The sequence below is a fragment of the Lipophrys pholis genome (assembly GCF_963383615.2).
Source record: "Lipophrys pholis genome assembly, chromosome: 2".
In the NCBI taxonomy this organism is placed as follows: Eukaryota; Metazoa; Chordata; class Actinopteri; order Blenniiformes; family Blenniidae; genus Lipophrys; species Lipophrys pholis.
In genome coordinates, this window is record NC_137636.1 from 39,047,661 (window position 1) to 39,071,688 (window position 24,028).

The 24,028-nt window shown below is 45.5% G+C and overlaps 2 protein-coding genes across 2 annotated transcripts; one reads left to right on the plus strand and one right to left on the minus strand.

Moving 5' to 3' along the window:
* Positions 1-3,832: 3,832 nt before the first annotated feature.
* LOC308106644 (uncharacterized protein) lies at positions 3,833-8,894 on the plus strand. The gene is made up of 2 exons (XM_080458502.1): positions 3,833-3,980; positions 6,531-8,894. The coding sequence occupies exon 2, from the start codon at positions 6,542-6,544 to the stop codon at positions 8,228-8,230; it is 1,689 nt and encodes a 562-aa protein (XP_080314628.1). The 5' UTR covers positions 3,833-3,980; positions 6,531-6,541; the 3' UTR covers positions 8,231-8,894.
* On the minus strand, positions 8,233-23,146 carry LOC308106741 (guanylyl cyclase-activating protein 2-like; the record flags this gene model as incomplete). Its single annotated transcript, XM_080458650.1, has 8 exons — positions 8,233-8,283; positions 8,351-8,493; positions 8,597-8,641; positions 10,932-11,057; positions 18,343-18,459; positions 19,033-19,132; positions 19,284-19,433; positions 22,946-23,146. The coding sequence occupies 8 exons, from the start codon at positions 23,144-23,146 to the stop codon at positions 8,233-8,235; spliced, it is 933 nt and encodes a 310-aa protein (XP_080314776.1).
* Between the last annotated feature and the right edge of the window lie 882 nt (positions 23,147-24,028).

Sequence of the window (24,028 nt, forward strand, 5' to 3'; positions counted from 1 at the left end):
GGTGTTACCTTGTTGTTCAAACTGGGTTAACTTTAACCAGGTTAGTTATCTTGTTGTTCAAACTGGGTTAACTTTAACCAGGTGTTACCTTGTTGTTCAAACTGGGTTAACTTTAGCCAGGTTAGTTATCTTGACGTTAAAGTTAACTTCCACTAGCTGTTTACCAGTGGTTAACCCTCACCATGGTGTTGATGATAGCAGGACAAAGGAAGGACAGGGTGGAGGACTGAACTTTGATAGAGTCGATCCTGGAATGAAGAGTTGCTCCTCTATGGAGCCCCAGAGTGGACATAGAGTGGACATAGAGGAATAATAATAATAATAACAGGTAGGAAAGAGATAATAACTAGTAACCTCAGATTACTAACTGGAGACACAGAGTTACTCTCCTTCCCTCGTATTATATTTTTCACCAATGTCGCCTCCATCCCCTCATATTTGCTGCTCTGGAGCTTTAAGAGCCTCGTTTCCACGGAGCTCATTAGATCTTGGTGTTTTCTAACTAAACCTGTGAAGTCCAGATGAGTTAAACTCTCCTTGGTCCAGAAAGAGAAGATCTCATTCTCATGTCTCCTCTTTAGCAGGAAGAAATGATCCTGGCTCTTATTTTTCACCATTCCAACATTCCATAGTGACTTTCTGCTCCTTTCACTTTATTTCTGGACGTGTCTGAATCAAAAGCTTCAACATGGAGGAATGGAGGTGTAGAATGATAGAACTGCTCTACAGCCGTTTCCATGGTAACCTAGGTAACCACTCTGATTAAAGTTCTCTTTCACATGAAGCCATTAAAAGGCTCATTTTAGCTCTAAAAACTCCAACTTTCATTTCCAGTAGTTTGTAGTTTGTTTAGTAGTTCCTGAGGAACCAGAAGTCTGGCTTCATTAGAAAGAAGTTCTCTAGAGTGTCTCATAGCGGAACGCCCCCTGCTGCCTCATGCAGACCTCAGCCGTCATCAATCCAGAGATTAAATGATCTGGTTCCCTCGCTTTATTCATTTGAGGGAACGACTTATTATCTGGTTCCCACGTTCTTCTTATTTTCCTGGTCACTCAGTCCACTGTCTGGATGGTTCTCTCTGGATGGTTCTCTCTAGATGGTTCTCTCTAGATGGTTCTCTCTGGTCACTCAGTCCACTGTCTGGATGGTTCTCTCTAGATGGTTCTCTCTAGATGGTTCTCTCTAGATGGTTCTCTCTGGATGGTTCTCTCTAGATGGTTCTCTCTGGTCACTCAGTCCACTGTCTGGATGGTTCTCTCTGGATGGTTCTCTCTAGATGGTTCTCTCTAGATGGTTCTCTCTAGATGGTTCTCTCTGGATGGTTCTCTCTAGATGGTTCTCTCTGGTCACTCAGTCCACTGTCTGGATGGTTCTCTCTGGATGGTTCTCTCTAGATGGTTCTCTCTGGTCACTCAGTCCACTGTCTGGATGGTTCTCTCTAGATGGTTCTCTCTGGATGGTTCTCTCTGGATGGTTCTCTCTAGATGGTTCTCTCTAGATGGTTCTCTCTGGTCACTCTCTAGATCACACGTGTCGAACTCCAGGCCTCGAGGGCCGCAGCCCTGCACGTTTTGCATGTCTCCCAGCTTCAACACAGCTGATTGCAATGAGCAGCTCGTTATCTGGCTTTGTGCTGAATGTGGTGATGAACCATCAGGACATTCAGGGGAGGGAGACATTGAAAACGTGCAGGGCTGCGGCCCACGAGGATCTGAGTTTGACACCCCTGCTCTAGATGGTTCTCTCTAGATGGTTCTCTCTAGGTGGTTCTCTCTAGATGGTTCTCTCTTGATGGTTCTCTCTGGTCAAATTAAAAAAGAAGAGGCACCATGAAGCCTCTGATCAGTTTTCATCTTCCACTTTAACATCCTGGCAGCAGCGTAGTTTGTTATGTTTTATGGTAGTTTAATAGAGCAGATAGAAACACTGCTCTGCCTCCACCACAACGTTTAAGATGAAGCACGGAGACTTGAAAGTGGGCGGAGCCTTGGGTAGAGCGGCGTCAGGGACACTAACCACTGTTGTTAACCTCACAGTTAACTTTGACAGTGACGTTAACTAATGGGATGACTACCCATGTTTTAAACAATGTATATTGAACGGTCGGTTAGCTAACGGCGGGTTAAGGATTTAACCGGCGGTTAGGGTTTAACCAGTGGTTAAAATAACTCAGTTTGGAACAACCGGGCCCTGGTGGACTGGATCTATCAAAGGAAATTGCGTGAAGATGTGTGTACGCACGGTCCAGATCCAAGGTGCAGCCAGCCGTTGGGTTAGGTTGGTGGAGCTCCCAGCCTCTTGCAGGAGCTCAGCTCACCTCCTCCAGCTGCCTCTGGGTGGAGGAGGGGAGGGGCCATCAGAGGTGCTGAAGCAGAGCTGTTGCTTCTCTCTGCAGTGTCAGTCCAGCATCTGATGTCATGAGACGACCCTCATAGTCCTGGTCAGAGACAAGTTCCCAGGGGGACGGGTGTGAGGAGACATCAGGGAAGGACAGAGCCTCCGTTATAACGTCCACCTCCAGGAGAAATAGAAAGACAATCCAGCCTTCAGCGTCTGGACGTCTGAGGGAATCTGAATGGAGATCAGATTTGTTTTGGGTCAGGACGTCTTCGTCTTTCTCTCGTCCTTCAGTCTCTGGTCTCCATGCTGCTCCTAAACTGTGGCCATTTTTTAGCGTTCCAGTAGAGCTCTACAATTCTCCAAGTTGGTTTCCATTCCTCCTAAACCTTCAAAAGTCTCATCCTGTGTACTCTTGAGTTGGTTTATCACATGAGTCTGAGCGTTCAAAGTCCTGCAGTCCCTCAGGGACGATTGGCAGCTTCCCAATGCAGCTGCCAGCGTCTTCTCCACTTGATGATAGATCAGGAACCCAGCAGCTCCAATCAGCAGCAGACCTGTTATCATGAACCCATTATGGAGAGGTCTTCCACCTCCTCCATGGAAAGAATGGACGGCCACGGCCTCAGGTTCTTTATTCCACATATAATAGTTTTAGGGTTTTAACATGATTTCTACAGAGGCTGAGAATTGGGCTGGTTTTTATTGAGGTGTGTGATTTTACATTTAGTTTGGGCTGAAAACACTGAGTTAGATCTGGCAACCCTGACATTGATCGATGTGGCGTCCATATTTACTTCCATAAGCATCGTGCCTCTTCTGCGCCTGCTGTCGCAGTTTCATTGTGGACGTTCCCCGTTGGCTCCTTGACACCTGCTGCAGGATTCCAGAAGCTGATGGAGATTAAACAAGAAGATGACTGGATCTCCAGTATCAACCAGGAGGAACCGAAGCTTCTTCACATCAAGGAGGAACCGAAGGAGAGTGAGGAGGTCAAGCAGCCCAGTGACTCGGAGAATGAAAACACATGGTTCCTCAAAGTTGTTGTAAAGAGTGAAGATGAGGAAGAGGACACTGAGTCCTCTATAAAGGCTGAAGAACCTTCAACCAGCACTTCATTCAAACTGACTGACTGATACTCAAGATGTCACAATAGGAAACACAGCCAGAGAAAACACAAAAACACCTTTATTTCCAATCTATGGTTGACAAATGAATTTGGACTGCTGAATGCCTGTTGTGAAAACTAATCTTTATGGAAGTCTTTAATTTTTTCCCCTATTATTGCCACCGTGTATTTGTTTATAAACTTAGAACCGTGTAAATAAATGTTATATCTGAAATAAAAAACATTATCTTTAAATGTTGGAAGCAGCACAAACTTTCCTCAGCCTGAACGAACCCCATTGATGTTTCAGTACCGCTTCCTGGACAGCAGGGGGCGATGCTGCGTTTCAATGCGCGCTGACAAACCGCCGCTGCAGACCGTAGAAGTAGAGCTGTAAAGTTTGTTTACGTGTGCTGGTTAAACATGGCGGAACAGCGGCGCGACCCGGACTATTATCTCCTTTTATTGGCTTTAAAATAAGCGTCAGCTGGTGGAGACACCGTGTGACTGCACGCTGATGAATAAATCCACGGAGGTAAGCCTCTCCCGGGTCCAAGCAGCTCCGCGATGTCTGCTTACCTCCGAACATGAAGACCAAACAGACTGGACATTAAGCATCACCCAAGACCTGCTTCTTTCACGATAAATCCAGAATGTAGGACTCTTATCGGGAGGAAAAATAATAAATAAACAGGCCCAGTTCTCCCATTAATTCCTCTCAGATCTATGCTGTCACTTTCTCCAAAGATTGAATTATCAGCTGCTTAACTGTCTTCAGTATTTTTCTTTATTTACACACTAATAATATAGAATTAAAGTCATAGGGATTGTGGATAGAACCTGCACTATGAATACCATCGCTTAAAGGAAGAGATGTCATTTCCCCAAGTCAATAATAAAGTATAATGCCTGTCTCTCTATATGCTTGGATAAGCGACTGATTATTTTCAACAGGACATTGTTTTAGATTCAGTTTGCAGACACTAAACCTACATGCTTTATTTGAAACTTAGTAGAGCTACTTTCTCTTTTTTGTTGTATAGAACACTGTTTAGTTTGTTTATAAAAGCCTGAAGTTACTGAAATGAGTTTCTCTTTATAAAAATGCAGCCAATTGAATATAAAAGTGAATAATTTCCTCTCGGCTGTTTTCTGCTTGATTTGGTTTATTACTAAACCTGTTTCTTGTGTTGGTCTGTTATGGTAATGTTTTTAACTAACCCCGGCTCAAACTGAAACACATTTTCATTCAATCCTTTGAAAAGTGAAGGAAAGTTGGAAAAATGTGCATCTATAAAACATTGCCTCGGATTCCTAATAAAGATGTTTGTGCGCCAAAAACAATTTGGATCGTAAAACGGTCCGTACGCACATCTGCACACACATCTGCACACACATCTGCACGCACATCTGCACGCATTCTCCTTTGATAAATCACAGTCCACCTGGAACAGGGGTGTCAAACTCTGGTCCTGGAGGGCCGAGCCCTGCATGTTTTCCATGTCTCCCTCCTGCAGACCTCAGCCTGCCGTCAGAACGCCAAACAAGACCTGGCGGGGAACTTAGTTACAATCATGTCACCATGAACAGCCTGAAAAAAACCACAACGGAAAACTGCTTCTAGATTATAGAGCCGACGTCGCTGACTGACAGGAGGAGCTCTGCAGCACAACAGTTAGAGAACTATTGGCTCTACGATCGTGGATTAAATGATCTCGTTCCCTCGTATTATTAACTTGAGGGAACACCTTATTATATCGTTCCCATGCGTTATTTAAATTTTTTTTGTCTCTAACCACTCCGGGGCTCTGTGTTCGCTGTAGAGATCAGAAAGCCGGTTCAGTGTCGCTTCCACCTTGTAGGTAGAGATAACTCCACCCCCACCTGATGACGTGTCAGACCCCGCTCTGGCTCTGCAACGAAGTAGGGCCAGCTTAGCACTAGTTTAGCCCCTGATAGGCCGGGGATTTGGTGGTGGAAAGAGAAAGACATCATGGAGGACAGAGGAGAGTGACATCATGAAGGAGAGTGACATCATGAAGGAGAGTGACATCATGGTAGTGACTCCAGCGTGTGTCAGAGTGTCGTAGAGGAAGGAGACATTTTGTTGGAGACACAGCAGACTGATAAAGACCTATTTATTTATGTGTTTACTCTGAAATTAGACTGTTGTTACACTTTGTCACAATTGATAATCAATCAGTTCTATCCTCTGGATCATTGATAATCAATCAGTTCTATCCTCTGGATCATTGATAATCAATCAGTTCTGTCCTCTGGATCATTGATAATCAATCAGTTCTGTCCTCTGGATCATTGATAATCAATCAGTTCTATCCTCTGGATCATTGATAATCAATCAGTTCTATCCTCTGGATCATTGATAATCAATCAGTTCTACCCTCTGGATCATTGATAATCAATCAGTTCTGTCCTCTGGATCATTGATAATCAATCAGTTCTGTCCTCTGGATCATTGATAATCAATCAGTTCTGTCCTCTGGATCATTGATAATCAATCAGTTCTACCCTCTGGATCATTTGAAGATGAAAGTTTAACATATGAACATGGTTCTGCTGATTCAGCAGGAACGTTCCACTAAAGAAACATCTAGAACTCTGCAGCTCGGCTGTTTATGATCACGTGGATCAATAAGTCTGATATTTGAAGATAATAAATGTATGAGATGAATCTGGTTCAGTTCTCCACCTCACCATCAGCACCACCAGGTTCCTCATCTCCAGAATGTACTGCTCCAGGTTCTAAGTTGTTTTACCAGTACCAACATTCTCCTGCAAAGTTTATCTTTTTAATTCACAAACTGCGTGTGAAGTGGCGTACGTATCTTCCAGGACCTTTAGTGCTTCAGCAGCTGTATAAGTGAGGCTCCTGGTGTCTCATCTTGTCATTAAGATGATTTGTGATAAGATGATTTACAAGACTGTGTGTGTGTGTGTGTGTGTGTGTGTGTGTGTGTGTGTGTGTGTGTGTGTGTGTGTGTGTGTGTGTGTGTGTGTGTGTGTGTGTGTGTGTGTGTGTGTGTGTGTGTGTGTGTGTGTGTGTGTGTGTGTGTGTTTCCTGCAGGTGTCCAGCAGATGGAGATGAAAGAAGAGAATCTTCATGAACGGAGCTTCGGTGTGGAGCAGCGGGATCCAGAGCTCCTCTACATGAAAGAGGAAGAGGAGGATCCAGAAGATTTCACAGCTTTCTCTGCCAGTTGTGTAAAAACTGAAAATGACGAAGAGGAATCTGATTACTCACAGCTTCATCAGCCAGTTTCATTGTGGACGTTCCCCGTTGGCTCCTTGACACCTGCTGCAGGATTCCAGAAGCTGATGGAGATTAAACAAGAAGATGACTGGATCTCCAGTATCAACCAGGAGGAACCGAAGCTTCTTCACATCAAGGAGGAACCGAAGGAACCGAAGGAGAGTGAGGAGGTCAAGCAGCCCAGTGACTCGGAGAATGAGAACACATGGTTCCTCAAAGTTGTTGTAAAGAGTGAAGATGAGGAAGAGGACACTGAGTCCTCTATAAAGGCTGAAGAACCTTCAACCAGCACTTCATTCAAACTGATTAAAACAGGAAGTGATGAAGAGCACTGTGGAGGAGCAGAACCTGTCTGGAGTCACTTTCAGCCAAACGCTGAGGGTGAGGATCCCGACTGCTCTGAGACCGACGTCAGTGATGATGAAGAAAAGCCAGGGTTGTTCCACTCCGTGACTGAGACTGACGACAGTGGCGGCGGCTGGAAGGAGAGCAGGTCATGTGATTCAGATGGTAACAGTGATGATGGGAACCATTTCAGCTGCTCTGAGTCTCCGGGGAGTGGCCTTCCCACCCGTCCGGTCCAGAGGACAGCGGCCGTCCCCTCCAAAGACAAACCTGCAGTCTGTCGCATTTGTGGGACACAGTTTGTGGAGAAGTTGGACCTGAAGATGCACATGAAGGAGCATAAAGTCAATAAAACCTTTGTGTGTGGAGATTGTGGGAAAACATTCCGGCAGAGCTCACATCTGAAGGTGCACATGAGAATCCACACGGGAGAGAAACCTTTCAGCTGCAGCTTCTGTGGTCGAGGCTTCAGGGACAATTCCAACCTCAAGTCGCACCTGAGAGTCCACACAGGTGAGAAGCCTTTCAGCTGTGGTGTGTGCGGGAAACAATTTAAGCTGAAGTCGTTGCTGAAAGGACACATGAGCGTCCACACGGGAGAGAAACAGTTCAGCTGCAGCAGCTGTGGTAAAGAGTTTCCTGTTAAGACGTACCTGGACTCGCACATGAGGATCCACACCGGGGAACGGCCGTTCGACTGCCACAAGTGCGGCAAGAAATTCAAACAGAAGTCGCATCTGGAGAAACACATGAATGTTCACACCACAGAGAAACCCTTTTGTTGTGGCGATTGTGGAAAAAGATTCAAACAGAAGTCTTACCTGAAAACGCACATGAGCGTGCACGCGGCGGGGAATCCGTTCGGCTGCGACGTTTGTGGGAAAACGTTCAAATACAAGTCAGAGTTGGAAAGACACATCCAGATCCACACGGGAGACAAACCCTTCAGCTGTGACAGTTGTGGGAAAAGATTTACCAGAAACTCGCTGTTGAAAAGACACATGGAGGTTCACAGCAGAGAGAAAACCTTTGGCTGTGACGACTGCGGGAAAAGATTCAGTGAACAGTCCCAGCTGAAACGCCACGCCAGCGCCGGCCTGGCAGGGAAAGCCTCGGGATGTTTTCAATCAAAGGTCGCAACTAGTTTGAGTTTGAATATGAGAAAATGACCTCACTGTGTGACAATCAGCCTCAATGAAGCTTCTCTGGAGTCGAGCAGCTGCTGGGGACACGTAAGGAGACACGTAAAGAGACACGTAAAGAGACACGTAAGGAGACACTAAGGAGACACAAAGAGACACGTAAGGAGACACGTAAGGAGACACGTAAAGAGACACGTAAGGAGACACGTAAAGAGACACGTAAGGAGACACGTAAGGAGACACGTAAAGAGACACGTAAGGAGACACGTAAAGAGACACGTAAGGAGACACTAAGGAGACACGTAAAGAGACACGTAAGGAGACACAAAGACACGTAAGGAGACACGTAAGGAGACACGTAAAGAGACACGTAAGGAGACACTAAGGAGACACAAAGAGACACATAAGGAGACACGTAAAGAGACACGTAAGGAGACACTAAGGAGACACAAAGAGACACGTAAGGAGACACGTAAGGAGACACGTAAAGAGTCAAACCTCCATAATTCTGCTGCTTTGCTCTGATTCCACTTACATTTTGAAAATAATTGTTCCTTTAACAAGGGGTCATTCTTTTTCACATTGTTGCTTCATTTATTCTCTGCGTTCCAATATTCTTGTTGTAATCTCACAATAAAGTAAAAACCTTCAGTTGAAGTGATGAAGGTGCATCTTTTAACTCATCATCACCAAACTCCTTGAGTTTTGTCGTCTAATTCTATTTTAATGTGAAGATCAGTTACAATCTGCAAAAGATTGTTGTTGTTTTTTTTAACGTGTGGTGAAAAGATTGTGGCGCTGCAGAGCCGCCGGCTCTCTCTGGCTCTCTCTCCGGCTCTCTCTCTGGCTCTCTCTCTGGCTCTCTCTCTGGCTCTCTCTCTGGCTCTCTCTCTGTCTCTCTCTCTCTGGCTCTCTCTCTGTCTCTCTCTCTCTGGCTCTCTCTCTGTCTCTCTCTCTGTCTCTCTCTCTGGCTCTCTCTCTGTCTCTCTCTCTGGCTCTGTCTCTCTCTCTCTCTGTCTCTCTCTCTCTGTCTCTCTCTCTCTGTCTCTCTCTGTCTCTCTCTCTCTGTCTCTCTCTCTCTGGCTCTCTCTCTGGCTCTCTCTCTGGCTCTGTCTCTCTCTCTCTGTCTCTCTCTCCGGCTCTCTCTCTGGCTCTCTCTCTGTCTCTCTCTCTGGCTCTGTCTCTCTCTCTCTCTGTCTCTCTCTCTCTGTCTCTCTCTCTGGCTCTGTCTCTCTCTCTGTCTCTCTCTCTGTCTCTCTGTCTCTCTCTGTCTCTCTCTCTCTGTCTCTCTCCGTCTCTCTCTCTGGTTCTCTCTGTCTCTCTGTCTCTCTCTCTCTCTGTCTCTCTCTCTGTCTCTCTCTCTGTCTCTCTCTGGCTCTCTCTGTCTCTCTCTGGTTCTCTCTGGCTCTCTCTCTGTCTCTCTCTCTGGCTCTCTCTCTCTCTGTCTCTCTCTCTGGCTCTGTCTCTCTCTCTCTCTGTCTCTCTCTCTGTCTCTCTCTCTGTCTCTCTCTGTCTCTCTCTCTCTGTCTCTCTCTCTGGTTCTCTCTCTCTCTGTCTCTCTCTCTGTCTCTCTCTCTGTCTCTCTCTCTGGTTCTCTCTCTGGTTCACTCTCTGTCTCTCTCTCTGGTTCTCTCTCTGGTTCTCTCTGTCTCTCTCTCTGGCTCTCTCTCTGGCTCTCTCTCTGGTTCTCTCTGTCTCTCTCTCTGTCTCTCTCTCTGGCTCTCTCTCTGTCTCTCTCTCTGGTTCTCTCTCTGGTTCTCTCTGTCTCTCTCTCTGTCTCTCTCTCTGTCTCTCTCTCTGTCTCTCTCTCTGGTTCTCTCTCTGGTTCTCTCTCTGGTTCTCTCTGTCTCTCTCTCTGTCTCTCTCTCTGTCTCTCTCTCTGTCTCTCTCTCTGGTTCTCTCTCTGTCTCTCTCTCTGTCTCTCTCTCTGTCTCTCTCTCTGTCTCTCTCTCTGTCTCTCTCTCTGGTTCTCTCTCTGGTTCTCTCTGGCTCTCTCTCTGGCTCTCTCTCTGGCTCTCTTGTTGGCTAAACCTGCTTTCTTAACAGTTACTGATATTTATATTATTGATTCTCTTTTACAAACAAGTTGAAACAGGAATGTTTTTACCTTGCTTGCCTTACCTTTACTTTTCCAACTGGCTGCCATCATAACAGATGAAACAGACAAGAGGAGGACAAACACATCAAGAACACAGTCACAGTGTCCGTGTCTGAAATAAATCAATAAAAACAAAGGAAGACAACAAGTCCAGAATATAGAACATAAGAAAAACCAGGTAAGAACAAAAACACCATCACAATCCCAGACATCGGAGGGAGAACAGAACCCAGACCACCAATCATGAAAACTAACAACATCAGCACAGCAGTGGAGCCACACAAACCTCCAACAGCTCCTCGTACACCCAAAAGATAAAATAGACCCGCATAACAAAATAAAAGAAGTCCCATGTAAATCATGCAACAGAACAGACATTGGAGAAACGGGCGGATCCTTTAGTACGAGAGAGAAAGAAACAGCAGGACGACTCACAAGATCCCAAAAAGACACGGCAGAACAAGAAAATGCAAAATCAGCATCACCGACCAGCGTAAAGAAACGACCACATCATGAAGTGGAACAAGGGAAGAGTCAGAACATCGGAGGAGAACAAACTAACGGTGGATGAAGGAGATCAGGAAGCAGACGACCATGAACCTGGACGAGGAGCGACAGCCTCTCACACACCTGGAGCTCCGTTCTCCAGAAACCACCGGGCGGCAGGGGGCGTGGCCGGCTGACCCGGGGGCGTGGCTGGAGGCCCGGGGGCGTGGCCAGACGGCCAGATTCTGACAGATCTGTCAGGCTGGTCACCTGATAAAGACCAACACTCAGATACACTGAGGAAGACTGCAGCTGAAACATGTCAGCTAAGTTAAAACATTCCTGTTTCAACTTGCTGTTGAAAAATAATCTGAAATATACGTTTAAGAACGACGAAATGAACATAATTCAGCAAGTTACTGATATTTATCTCATTGTAAAACAGAAAAACCAGTCCTATACACACTGTAGCTCCTCCACGACTCCGGACACATTCTGGTGCAAAAAGATTTGAAAGTCACAAGTCGTAACGCCGGGAAACAGAAATGTCTCTTCTTGGCTCAGACTGGCCTCCTGGTGTAACGGCTGACATTTCTTCTGCCGTGGTGATTAAACCATTTGTTGTTTTTGTACATTTCTTTAACTGTTTGTGTGCTTCCATCATGGAAACCTGGTTTTAATCTCCACGAGTCTCGAACATGAAGGAGACCATGAAGGCTGGTTCTTAAAGCTCAGAGGCCTCATTTATAAAACCTGGCGTAGGATTCCTACTAAAAATGTACGTGCGCCCAAAAGCTGAAATGTTGAATGAATAAAACCGTGCGTACGCACATCTGCACACACTTTCCTTTTCTAGATCCAGTTCACCTGGAAGGTTCAGTCCAGGCCCCGCCCTCCACTCGCCCACTTTCTACCATATATGGTCAATGCAAAGGGCCTCGTCAACATTTTAGCATCTCATTCATCCTGTTGATCGCCGGAATTTGATGCGAGAGAAATAGTGATGGAGGAGGTGGAGGTCAGATAATCACTAATAAAAGAAAATATAAGCGATCAGCAGCTCATCATCACCGCTGTAAATCAGTATCTGATGTGAAGGTGGAGGCCAGAGGAGAGTGACATCATGGAGGGCAGAGGAGAGTGACATCATGAAGGAGAGGGACATTTAGGGCAGAGGAGAGTGACATCATGAAGGAGAGTGACATTTAGGGCAGAGGAGAGTGACATCATGAAGGAGAGTGACATCATGGAGGACAGTGATATCATGGAGGGCAGAGGAGAGTCACATCATGACGGAGAGTGACATCATGGAGGGCAGAAGAGAGTGACATCATGGAGGGCAGAGGAGAGTGACATCATGAAGGAGAGTGACATCATGGAGGAGAGTGACATTTAGGGCAGAGGAGAGTGACATCATGAAGGAGAGTGACATCATGGAGGAGAGTGACATCATGGAGGGCAGAGGAGAGTGACATCATGGAGGAGAGTGACATGGAGGGCAGAGGAGAGTGACATCATGGAGGAGAGTGACATCATGAAGGAGAGTGACATCATGGAGGATAGTGACATCATGGAGGGCAGAAGAGAGTGACATCATGGAGGAGAGCGACATCATGAAGGAGAGTGACATCATGGAGGAAAGTGACATCATGATCCTTCATGTGACATCATGATCCTTCATGTGACATCATGTGACATCATGGAGGAGAGTGACATCATGATCCTTCATGTGACATCATGTGACATCAAGGAGGAGAGTGACATCATGACCCTTCATGTGACATCATGTGACATCATGGAGGAGAGTGACATCATGATCCTTCATGTGACATCATGTGACATCAAGGAGGAGAGTGACATCATGACCCTTCATGTGACATCATGTGACATCATGGAGGAGAGTGACATCATGGAGGGCAGAGGAGAGTGACATCATGAAGGAGAGTGACATCATGGAGGAGAGTGACACCATGAAGGAGAGTGACATCATGGAGGAGAGTGACATCATGGAGGAGAGTGACATCATGATCCTTCATGTGACATCATGTGACATCATGGAGGAGAGTGACATCATGATCCTTCATGTGACATCATGTGACATCAAGGAGGAGAGTGACATCATGATCCTTGATGTGACATCATGTGACATCATGATCCTTGATGTGACATCATGTGACATCATGGAGGAGAGTGACATCATGATCCTTCATGTGACATCATGTGACATCAAGGAGGAGAGTGACATCATGGAGGGCAGAGGAGAGTGACATCATGGAGGAGAGTGACACCATGAAGGAGAGTGACATCATGGAGGAGAGTGACATCATGATCCTTCATGTGACATCATGTGACATCATGGAGGGCAGAGGAGAGTGACATCATGGAGGAGAGTGACATCATGAAGGAGAGTGACATCATGGAGGAGAGTGACATCATGGAGGAGAGTGACATCATGGAGGAGAGTGACATCATGAAGGAGAGTGACATCATGGAGGAGAGTGACATCATGATCCTTCATGTGACATCATGTGACATCATGGAGGAGAGTGACATCATGATCCTTCATGTGACATCATGTGACATCAAGGAGGAGAGTGACATCATGATCCTTGATGTGACATCATGATCCTTGATGTGACATCATGTGACATCATGGAGGAGAGTGACATCATGATCCTTCATGTGACATCATGTGACATCAAGGAGGAGAGTGACATCATGATCCTTGATGTGACATCATGTGACATCATGATCCTTCATGTGACATCATGTGACATCAAGGAGGAGAGTGACATCATGGAGGGCAGAGGAGAGTGACATCATGGAGGAGAGTGACACCATGAAGGAGAGTGACATCATAGAGGAGAGTGACATCATGATCCTTCATGTGACATCATGTGACATCATGGAGGGCAGAGGAGAGTGACATCATGGAGGAGAGTGACATCATGAAGGAGAGTGACATCATGGAGGAGAGTGACATCATGAAGGAGAGTGACATCATGGAGGAGAGTGACATCATGAAGGAGAGTGACATCATGATCCTTCATGTGACATCATGTGACATCATGGAGGAGAGTGACATCATGATCCTTCATGTGACATCATGTGACATCAAGGAGGAGAGTGACATCATGATCCTTGATGTGACATCATGTGACATCATGATCCTTGATGTGACATCATGTGACATCATGGAGGAGAGTGACATCATGATCCTTCATGTGACATCATGTGACATCAAGGAGGAGAGTGACATCATGGAGGGCAGAGGAGAGTGACATCATGGAGGAGAGTGACACCATGAAGGAGAGTGACATCATAGAGGAGAGTGACATCATGATCCTTCATGTGACATCATGTGACATCATGGAGGGCAGAGGAGAGTGACATCATGGAGGAGAGTGACATCATGAAGGAGAGTGACATCATGGAGGAGAGTGACATCATGAAGGAGAGTGACATGGAGGGCAGAAGAGAGTGACATCATGAAGGAGAGTGACATCATGGTAGTGACTCCAGCGTGTGTCAGAGGGGAAGGAGACATTTTGTTGGAGACACAGCAGACTGATAAAGTTCAGTTTTATCTGTTTATTAAATGTATAAATTAAATATTTGAACAGGGACTGAAAAGGCTCAGTGAACTTATCCTCAGTCACTGGAGGTGGAGGAGGAGGGTGGAGGAGGAGGGTGGAGGAGGAGGTTCTGTGTGCAGCCCCAGTGCGTCCAGGATTACTGTACCGCGAGCGGCTTTTATCAGGATTTACAGCCATAACGTAGGAATATACTAAACTGTATAACGTATGTATAATAATAGAATAAGCAATATAAAATCTATAATTTCTTTATTTTACATGTAAACGTTGGTAAATTATCTCAACTGCAGTTTGTTTTGCATGAAACTTTCCCAGAGACTCACTTTGTTACCGTGTTCATACACTTTAGTATATTTGTTGGGATTTATGGTTGGTTATTAGCATTAAATTACTGTAAGTAATAGATTACTGAAAGTAATAAATCACTGGAAGTAATTTATGAAAAATTTTAATTATTAATGGAAGTAAATGGTCATTTACTCATTAACAACTCCTCAAGTAATTGAGTAATTACTTAAAAGTTAATAAATTATCAAAAATTATTTATGAATGAAAAATTATTAATTTGCATAAATTCGGTATTTATTTATTCATAATAAATTGGGGCACCACTAGATAAACTGGAAATAGCTAATACCAAAATATCAGTCTCGTTTGTAAAAGTTTATTTAAGTTAGTTAATATTTCTGTGTAAAAATATAACAATGTTAAATAAAAGGGAAGGTGTGAGATCCGAGCACAGACTGTTACAAAGCAGTGAATTGTCAACAATAAATACACAATAATCACCAAGAAGCGTTCAATTCAGCTAACAGGCGTTTATTAACAAAATGTATTAATTCATAAATAGCATGAGACTCACAATCTCAGGGTAGTGGGTTCGTGTCCCACGCCGGGCGCCACCTTCCCGTGGGCTCTCCACCTGCAGGAAGGTTCTTAAATGGTGCGATGTGATCTGGGTGACGGTGCTCAGACTGACACCACCGCGACCCGGAAACGGATAAGCGGAAGAAAATGAATGAATGAATTCATAAATAATTCTGGAATCATCTCATAAATCAACACATTCAAATAGCAAACGTCATCTAACATGGAGATATAATCTATTAAACAGCAACACTATGTACAAAGAGTGTGTGTGTGTGTGTGTGTGTGTGTGTGTGTGTGTGTGTGTGTGTGTGTGTGTGTGTGTGTGTGTGTGTGTGTGTGTGTGTGTGTGTGTGTGTGTGTGTGTGTGTGGGTGTGGTCTGGAGTGATGAGGGTGATGGGTGTGATGACTACGAACGTCCACCAGGTGGAGGCAGACGTTGGCAGGTCAGTGTGGTGACCATGACGACCACTAGGGGCGTGCGGCGGTGCGCAGAGGGAGAGCGCAATGGCTTGATGCGTCCACCAGGTGGACATCAAGAGGGATTGCGATGACCCACGTGACCACTAGGGGCGTTTGTCTCGCTCTTTCTGGGAGACGCTGGCCTGAGTCTCCAGAATCCCCCCAAAAAAAGAAAAAAGGAAAGAGAAGATGTAGTCCCACTACCCTGAGATTGTGAATCTCATGCTCTACCAACTGAGCTAGCCGGGGGGGGGGGGGGGGGGGGGGTCCCGCAGGAAAAACAGAACATCACAATTAGACTGATTGTTACACTTTGTCACAATTAATAATCAATCAGTTCTATCCTCTGGATCATTGATAATCAATCAGTTCTGTCCTCTGGATCATTGATAATCAATCAGTTCTGTCCTCTGGATCATTGATAATCAATCAGTTCTATCCTCTGGATCATTGATAATCAATCAGTTCTGTCCTCTGGATCATTGATAATCAATCAGTTCTGTCCTCTGGATCATTTGAAGATGAAAGTTTAACATATGAACATGGTTCTGCTGATTCAGCAGGAACGTTCCACTAAAGAAACATCTAGAACTCTGCAGCTCGGCTGTTTATGATCACGTGGATCAATAAGTCTGATATTTGAAGATAATAAATGTATGAGATGAATCTGGTTCAGTTCTCCACCTCACCATCAGCACCACCAGGTTCCTCGTCTCCAGAATGTGCTGCTCCAGGTTCTAAGTTGTCGTACCAGTACCAACGTTCTCCTGCAAAGTTTATCTTTTTAATTCACAAACTGCGTGTGAAGTGGCGTACGTATCTTCCAGGACCTTTAGTGCTTCAGCAGCTGTATAAGTGAGGCTCCTGGTCACTAAAAAACAATCTTCTCTTTTCACCCTGGTGGAAGAACTTACAACTTTTCACTGTTGTCTTCATATACTACAAGTAGATCAGAATTCTGCAAAAAAAGATTTTATAAATGGTTTAACTTCCTGCTCATGTGTTTGTGAGAGAAACACTTCAATGTTTTTATTGACAAAGTTTTAGAACCGTACTTGGATTGATTGAACGACCTCCATTAATCATTTCAGATGAGTTTACACCATTTACCAGTAACCAACGACCCGGTTTTAACAAGACACTTTATTTTCCAAAGTACACGTCTTTTTCTTATTGCAGAAGTAAAAAAGTAACATGAGAAAATGTCTTATTACAAGAAATACAACAGAACATAAAGCTGCATGTAAAAATAACTTTCCATGGAGGTTTTATATTATTTCTATAAAAGTGTAGAGATGGTTTTTCTTCAGATCACAGATGTTAAAGATTCAGTTCAGAAATGGAAAACGAGTTCAGTGTGAACAAAAGATCCTCTCCAACATTTATCATTTCTTTGAATCACACATCATATATTCGACCAATCCTGAGCAGGTTTAACAGAACAAAATGATAATGCAGAGAAAATAATAGCTGCTATTCCCAAAGCTCATGCAACTCGACAATAACACAGCTTTTATTAAGAGCGAGAGAAATGAAGAGTAGAATTAAGATTTCATGGAGTCTTCTGAGCTTCCTGTTGGCCTGCAGAGCCACTATGAGAAGAGGATGTTTGGATTTAGCCTTTGCTGAGTCTGATTCCCACTTTCTGTTAAAACACTCAACCCTGATCACAAATGTTCAAGTGTGTGTGGAACTTAGAAATCACAGGATTCCTTTGCTGCCTCGTAGTTCTTGCTATAAACCGGACGGAGGTCTGTGTTTGTTGTTGACGTCTCTGTGAGGCCAAACAAAGTCATATTAGGATGTAAAGAGTCTTAAAGGCTAAACTTAGGCAGTGAGACTATAAGCCCGCAGTAAAATCTCATGAGGTCCATAAGTGGTGAGCAGAGCGCCGTGCTCAATGTTTCTTATGGGAAATTGTTGAGATTTATTGGGTTTTCAGCCTATTTTGTCCTCCTTGTCTTTGCTGTTGTAATATTTATTCTTGTTTGTTTCCTTTAATGTGTTTGATCCTCATCTATTTCAATAAAGGGCAATAATCCCCATGGATTTCGTTATGCTGGTCTTTGAGTCTTACCTTGTGGCTGGTTTGTTTGTTTAATACACAATATCCACCTTACTGAGATTTTAGCTCAGAAACATGAAATATGTGAAACTAAATCACGCAGAAGTGTTGATGTACTGTAAGCTGGTTTTTCAGTTTAAATGAGAATGGAAGCCGGAGCATTTAAAAAGCACTGCACTCTGAGCCGTCTGCAAAAAGTCTTGTTTTGTAGGACTTGTATCCTCGTTCTGACAAGATTTATCAGCCAATACCTGATGAACGTTCACTGTTTCCACTGCAGAACGGTGTGATGTAACAGGGTCTCTGTCTGGACTAACAGCCGTGATGTAAACTGTGTAAGGCAGAGACTCGTCACCTCGGGGCGTCTCTACTCCCTACATTAAGACGATGGTATTGGACTGTGAACTCAGGTCTCCAATCAGAGGTCTGAGTCAAGCTCTCTGATCTGCTTCCTGTCATCCAGAGGCTTCCACCGTTCTCCTCTTCCCATGTGAACGACACGCCAGCCCGTCACCGAAGGCAGCTTCTCTCTCGTCGTCCTGGTCTCTGCTCATTCATGAGGACCGTGGGCTTCTTGCTGCTCGATGAACCACTCGCACGGCCCGATGTCCAGTTTGAGCTGCTCCATCACCCACGGGTCCTTTTCTGCCCCCTCAATGAACTCCTCCAGCGTGATCTGACCTGGACAGTCCCACAATGAGTCAGCTCAGACTGGAAGCTCGGAGGTAGGTAGAGGGTAAGTAGGTAGGTAGGTTAGGTAGGTAGAGGGTACGTAGGTAGGTAGGTTAGGTAGGTTGTGAGGTAGATAGAGGGTATGTAGGTAGGTAGGTTAGGTTGGTTGTGAGGTAGGTAGAGGGTACATAGGTAGGAGGTAAGTTAGGTAGGTCGGTTAGGTAGGTTGTGAGGTAGATAGAGGGTATGTAGGTAGGTAGGTTAGGTACCTACCTACGTACTGTACCCTCTACCTAGAGGGTACGTAGGTAGGTAGGTTAGGTAGGTTGTGAGGTATGTAGAGGGTACGTAGGTAGGTTAACGACCTACCTAACATAAGTTAGGTAGGTCGGTTAGGTAGGTAGGAGGTAGGTTGGGTGGGTAGGTCTAGTAGGGAGAGAGGGAAGAGGGTAGGGAGTTAAGTAGGAAGGGAGGTGGGTTGCTTCGATAGAAGGTAGGTAAGTCGGTTCGTTAGGTCATAAAGTACCTAGGTAGGGAGGATAGGTAGGTTAAATAGGTAGGTTGTTTTGGTTGGAGACTTACTGTCTTTATTCCTGTCCACCAGCTCAAATATTCTGTTGCAGGTATCGTCAATATTCACCGTCAGTCCAGGATCAGTGTGCTTCTTTATCTTGTAGATAATCTCAAAAGAACAAAAAAGTAATAAAAGAGAAGCAATAAAAAAGGTTATTTAACGGTGAATAATACTGAACACACGAATCACGAAATGATATACCGTGTAATTAAAGCGTTGTTATAGAAATGGATGGAAACATGTTTGCAGTGACACTTACTTTGAGAATGTGTCTCACTTCCTGTCTGTCCAAACTGCCGTTTCCATCTCTGTCAAATACTTTAAAAGACCATTTCAATTTGTCCTCAAGTTTCCCGCGAAGAACGAGGTGCACGGCAGCCACGTACTCCATGAAGTCTATTTTCCCATCCTGTGAGGAAGAAGTCCTGCGTTATGATCCACTACTGCGTTTCAATAGTTGGTGAAAGTAGTTTGATTCATAGGCGGTCAACATTTCATAGTAACGACGGTTAACGGGTGGAAGAAAACATCAACTGCTGAGAAGAGAATCAACATTATCAACAACAACGTTCATAGTTACTCATGAGAACTAGTGAAAATGAAATCAGAGACTAAAACATCATATAAATACAGGCCCTTTCAAAAAACTAGAATATCATGGAAAAGTGGATTTATTTCCATAATGCCATTCAAAAAGTTTAACTTTCATAGAGTACAGATTCAGAACCCTCCTTTCAAACAATTTCTAGTATTTATTTGTTTATTTTGTCAGAATTTGGGCTTCCAGCTCATAAGACTCATGAAAACAGGAATTCAAACAGTTAGAACACTGTGAAGAGAACCACCGTTTACTTCAGTTTTTTCAGGAAAAAAAGGAAAGAAATTAGAATCACATGAACTCAATCAAAATATGGAACTTTCCAAACGATATGTCAGTCTTCAATACTTGTTGGAATCCCTTTGCCTTCATCACTGCCTGGATGCGCCGTGGCATTGAGGCAGTCAGCCTGTGGCATTGAGGCAGTCAGCCTGTGGCATTGAGGCAGTCAGCCTGTGGTATTGAGGCCTATCAGCCTGTGGCATTGAGGCAGTCAGCCTGTGGCATTGAGGCAGTCAGCCTGTGGTATTGAGGCAGTCAGCCTGTGGCATTGAGGCCGTCAGCCTGTGGCATTGAGGCCTATCAGCCTGTGGTATTGAGGCAGTCAGCCTGTGGCATTGAGGCCGTCAGCCTGTGGCATTGAGGCAGTCAGCCTGTGGCATTGAGGCAGTCAGCCTGTGGCATTGAGGCAGTCAGCCTGTGGTATTGAGGCCTATCAGCCTGTGGCATTGAGGCAGTCAGCCTGTGGCATTGAGGCAGTCAGCCTGTGGTATTGAGGCAGTCAGCCTGTGGCATTGAGGCCGTCAGCCTGTGGCATTGAGGCCTATCAGCCTGTGGTATTGAGGCAGTCAGCCTGTGGCATTGAGGCCGTCAGCCTGTGGCATTGAGGCAGTCAGCCTGTGGCATTGAGGCAGTCAGCCTGTGGCATTGAGGCAGTCAGCCTGTGGCATTGAGGCAGTCAGCCTGTGGCATTGAGGCAGTCAGCCTGTGGCATTGAGGCAGTCAGCCTGTGGCATTGAGGCAGTCAGCCTGTGGCATTGCCCGGGAGGGATGGAAGCCCAGATTTCCTTGATGCTCGCTGTCAGCTCTTCTGTGTTGTTGGGTCTGGTGGCCTCATTTTCCTCTCCATAATACCCCAGAGGGTCTCAGGGGGCTTCAGGTCTGGCCAGTCAAGTACTGTGATGGCACGGGGGCATCAAAGCAGGTTTAGGTGCTTCTGGCGGCAGGGGCAGGGGCAGGGGCAGGGGCAGGGGCAGGGGCAGGGGCAGGGGCAGGGGCAGGGGTCAGGGGTCAGGGGTCAGGGGTCAGGTCCTGCTGGAAGAGGAACTCTGCACCTCCACACAGATCCTCAGCAGAAGGAATCATGAAGTCCTGGAAAACATTCTGCTGGAATGTTGCGGCGACCTTGGATTTAAGAAAGCAGAGTTTATTGCATTGCACTCCAAACCATGACTGACTGTAGAGATTTCACTCTTGACCTCAAGCAGTCTGGGTTCTGTTCCTCACCCGTCTTGGACCTTGATTCCCCAATGAAAGGCACACTTTACTTTCAAGGGAAAAGAGGACCTTGGACCGCTGGCCAGCAGTCCAGTCCTTCTTCTCCTTGGCCCAGTTGAGACTCTTCCTCTGTTGGCTCAGGCTCAGAAGGGGCTTGACCCGAGGAACCCCACAGTTGGAGCTCATCTCCCGGATGGTTCTGAATGTAGAGGTTTCTGAAGCTGTGCCTCCCGCCTCTTTCCACTCTTTCTGGAACTCTGCCAGATTCTTGAATCTTCTCTGTTTGATAATCCGCTGAAGTCCACGGTCATCTCTTTCCCTGGTGCCACATTTTGCCCTTCCACTAGACTTTCCATTGCCATGCTTGGACCCAGCGCTCTGTGAGCAGCCAGCCTCCTGAGCTGGAGGGTTTGTGGACCCAGCGCTCTGTGAGCAGCCAGCCTCCTGAGCTGGAGGGTTTGTGGACCCAGCGCTCTGTGAGCAGCCAGCCTCCTGAGCTGGAGGGTTTGTGGACCCAGCGCTCTGTGAGCAGCCAGCCTCCTGAGCTGGAGGGTTTGTGGCTTCCCCTTCCTATGGAGGGGATCAGTGATGGTCTTCTGGACAGTTGTCACGTTTGCAGTCTTCCCCATGTTCAACCCAACTGAAGCAGTTTAATGACACCTGGGGGAACCTGTGCAGGTGCTTTGAGTTTAGTAGATGATTAGTGTGACACTCACTTTAAAACATTCTTTCACGCTCTCCACAATTTGGGCTGTTTCCTTCACAGTATTCTCATTTTTTGAATTCCTGTTTTCATGAGTCTTATGAGCTGGAAGCCCAAATTATGTCAAAATAAACAACTACAGCCTTCCTGTGGGCTCTCCACCTTCCTGTGGGCTCTCCACCTGCAGGAAGGTTCTTAATGGTGCAATGTGATCTGGGTGACGGTGCTCAGACTGACACCACCACCACCCGGAAATGGATAAGAGGGAGAAGATGGATGGATGGATAAACAATTACAACTGATCCAGAATACTGAAGGTGGAGCACATTACACCACCACACTGAGGGTGGAGCACATTACACCACCATACTGAGGGTGGAGCACATTACACCAACACACTGTGGGTGGAACACATTACACCACCACACTGAGGGTGGAGCACATTACACCAACACACTGAGGGTGGAACACATTACACCAACACAAAGAGGGTGGAGCACATTCCCCCACCACACTGAGGGTGGAGCTCATTACAACACCACATCCCCACCACACTGAGGGTGGAGCTCATCCCCCCTGCTCCACCCTCCACTGGCTGCCTGTGTATCAAAGGACTTCAGAATGGTCCTTCTGCTCTAGAAAGCTTTGAAGGGTCTCGGCCTAAATCATCTCAGATTGACTTGTAGAAGATCAAAGCTCAAGACCTCTGAGGTCATCAGGAAGAGGTTGACTCACTGTTCCTACAGTCAGAAGAAACAAGGTGAAGCAGCTTTTATTTCCTACCTCCTCACCTGTGGAACAAAGTTCCTGAACACCTGAAGACTGCTGACACACTCACTTCTTTTAAATCAGGACTTAAAACATTCCTAGATACATAGGATGTAGAATAAACAATAGATTTCACTTACTTAGTAAACTAATCTTAATAAATCTCTTATCTAATTTATTCTACTTTTCTTCATTATTTGTTTTAATCTATTTCTTTCATTTCTTCTAAAGTTTGAATGTATTTCTTTATTCTCTATTTCTTTAATTTCTTTTATTTCTTTGTAAAGCTCTGTGAATTTCCTTGTGTTAGGATGGTGCTCTATAAATACATTTATCTTGCCTTGCCTTGCCTTACCTTGTTTGCGTCAAAGGACCGGAACACATTCTCCATGTACGCTGCTTCTTCTTCCGATGAAGAGCTCGTCACTCCAAATATCCTCTTGAACTCGTGCAGGTGTAGATTCCCACTGGGACATTCGCTGGCGAACTTGCGGTACAGATCCTGGATGTTTTTCAGAGTCACCTCTTTGTCCGTGGAGCTCTGCACTTGACCCATAGCCGCCGACACAAAGCAGAAGAGCTCCAGTTATGGAAAAGTTGCTCGGCCGATGCACCTACAGCTCGTTCATCACTGCCAGGGAGACATAAAGATGCGGCCTGCAGCCAACTGAGTGTTCTGTTCGCGCGGCTATTTCAGGTTAACAAGGTGCACAAAGCCCACTGATCCAATTGCCAGTGATCTCCAAATCCTCAACAATAATTCCTGGTTTCTGGAATATTTTTGTCCCACATATTGTGCTGAGTTGTCCTCTGGAGCTGCTAAACCACCACTGCAGATCAAACAATAGCTCTTCTGATGGCACACAAAAGCACTTGCTCACGGCTCTCTGGTCACAATTAATATTTCTAACGAAAACTAACAGGCAGCATCAGGTCCTGGGGAAGATTAAGAGTGAGATTATGTCAAAGCGTCACCTGGTCCCGGCGGCAGCGTTGATCCACTGAAGCTCATGTGGGAACAGTTTACAGGGTCAGACCAGCATGAGGAGGTCAGCTTGTGTCTCGGTGCAGTTTGTGATAGAAGCAGATGAAAGGATGATTTCAACAAGTGGAGTCTGACAGACACAAGATCTGTCCTCCTCCTGCAGGCACATTTCAGGTGGGGATGCCAAATGGCTCTCTGTTCATATGCAAAATGAATAAGTATATGTCAGACGGCTCAGAAGATTGTCAGCTGTGTCTCCAAACACTAGAAGAACTGTACAGTTCCCACTGCCGCAAGCAAGCCCACAATATCATCAGGGACAGTTCACACCCTGGAAGTTCACTTTGAATTGCTGCCAACAGGCAAACGACACAAGAAGAAACCGTTTTTACCCACTGCAGTCACTTTACTGAACACTACACCAAACTACTAATGTGCAATATAATGTGTGTG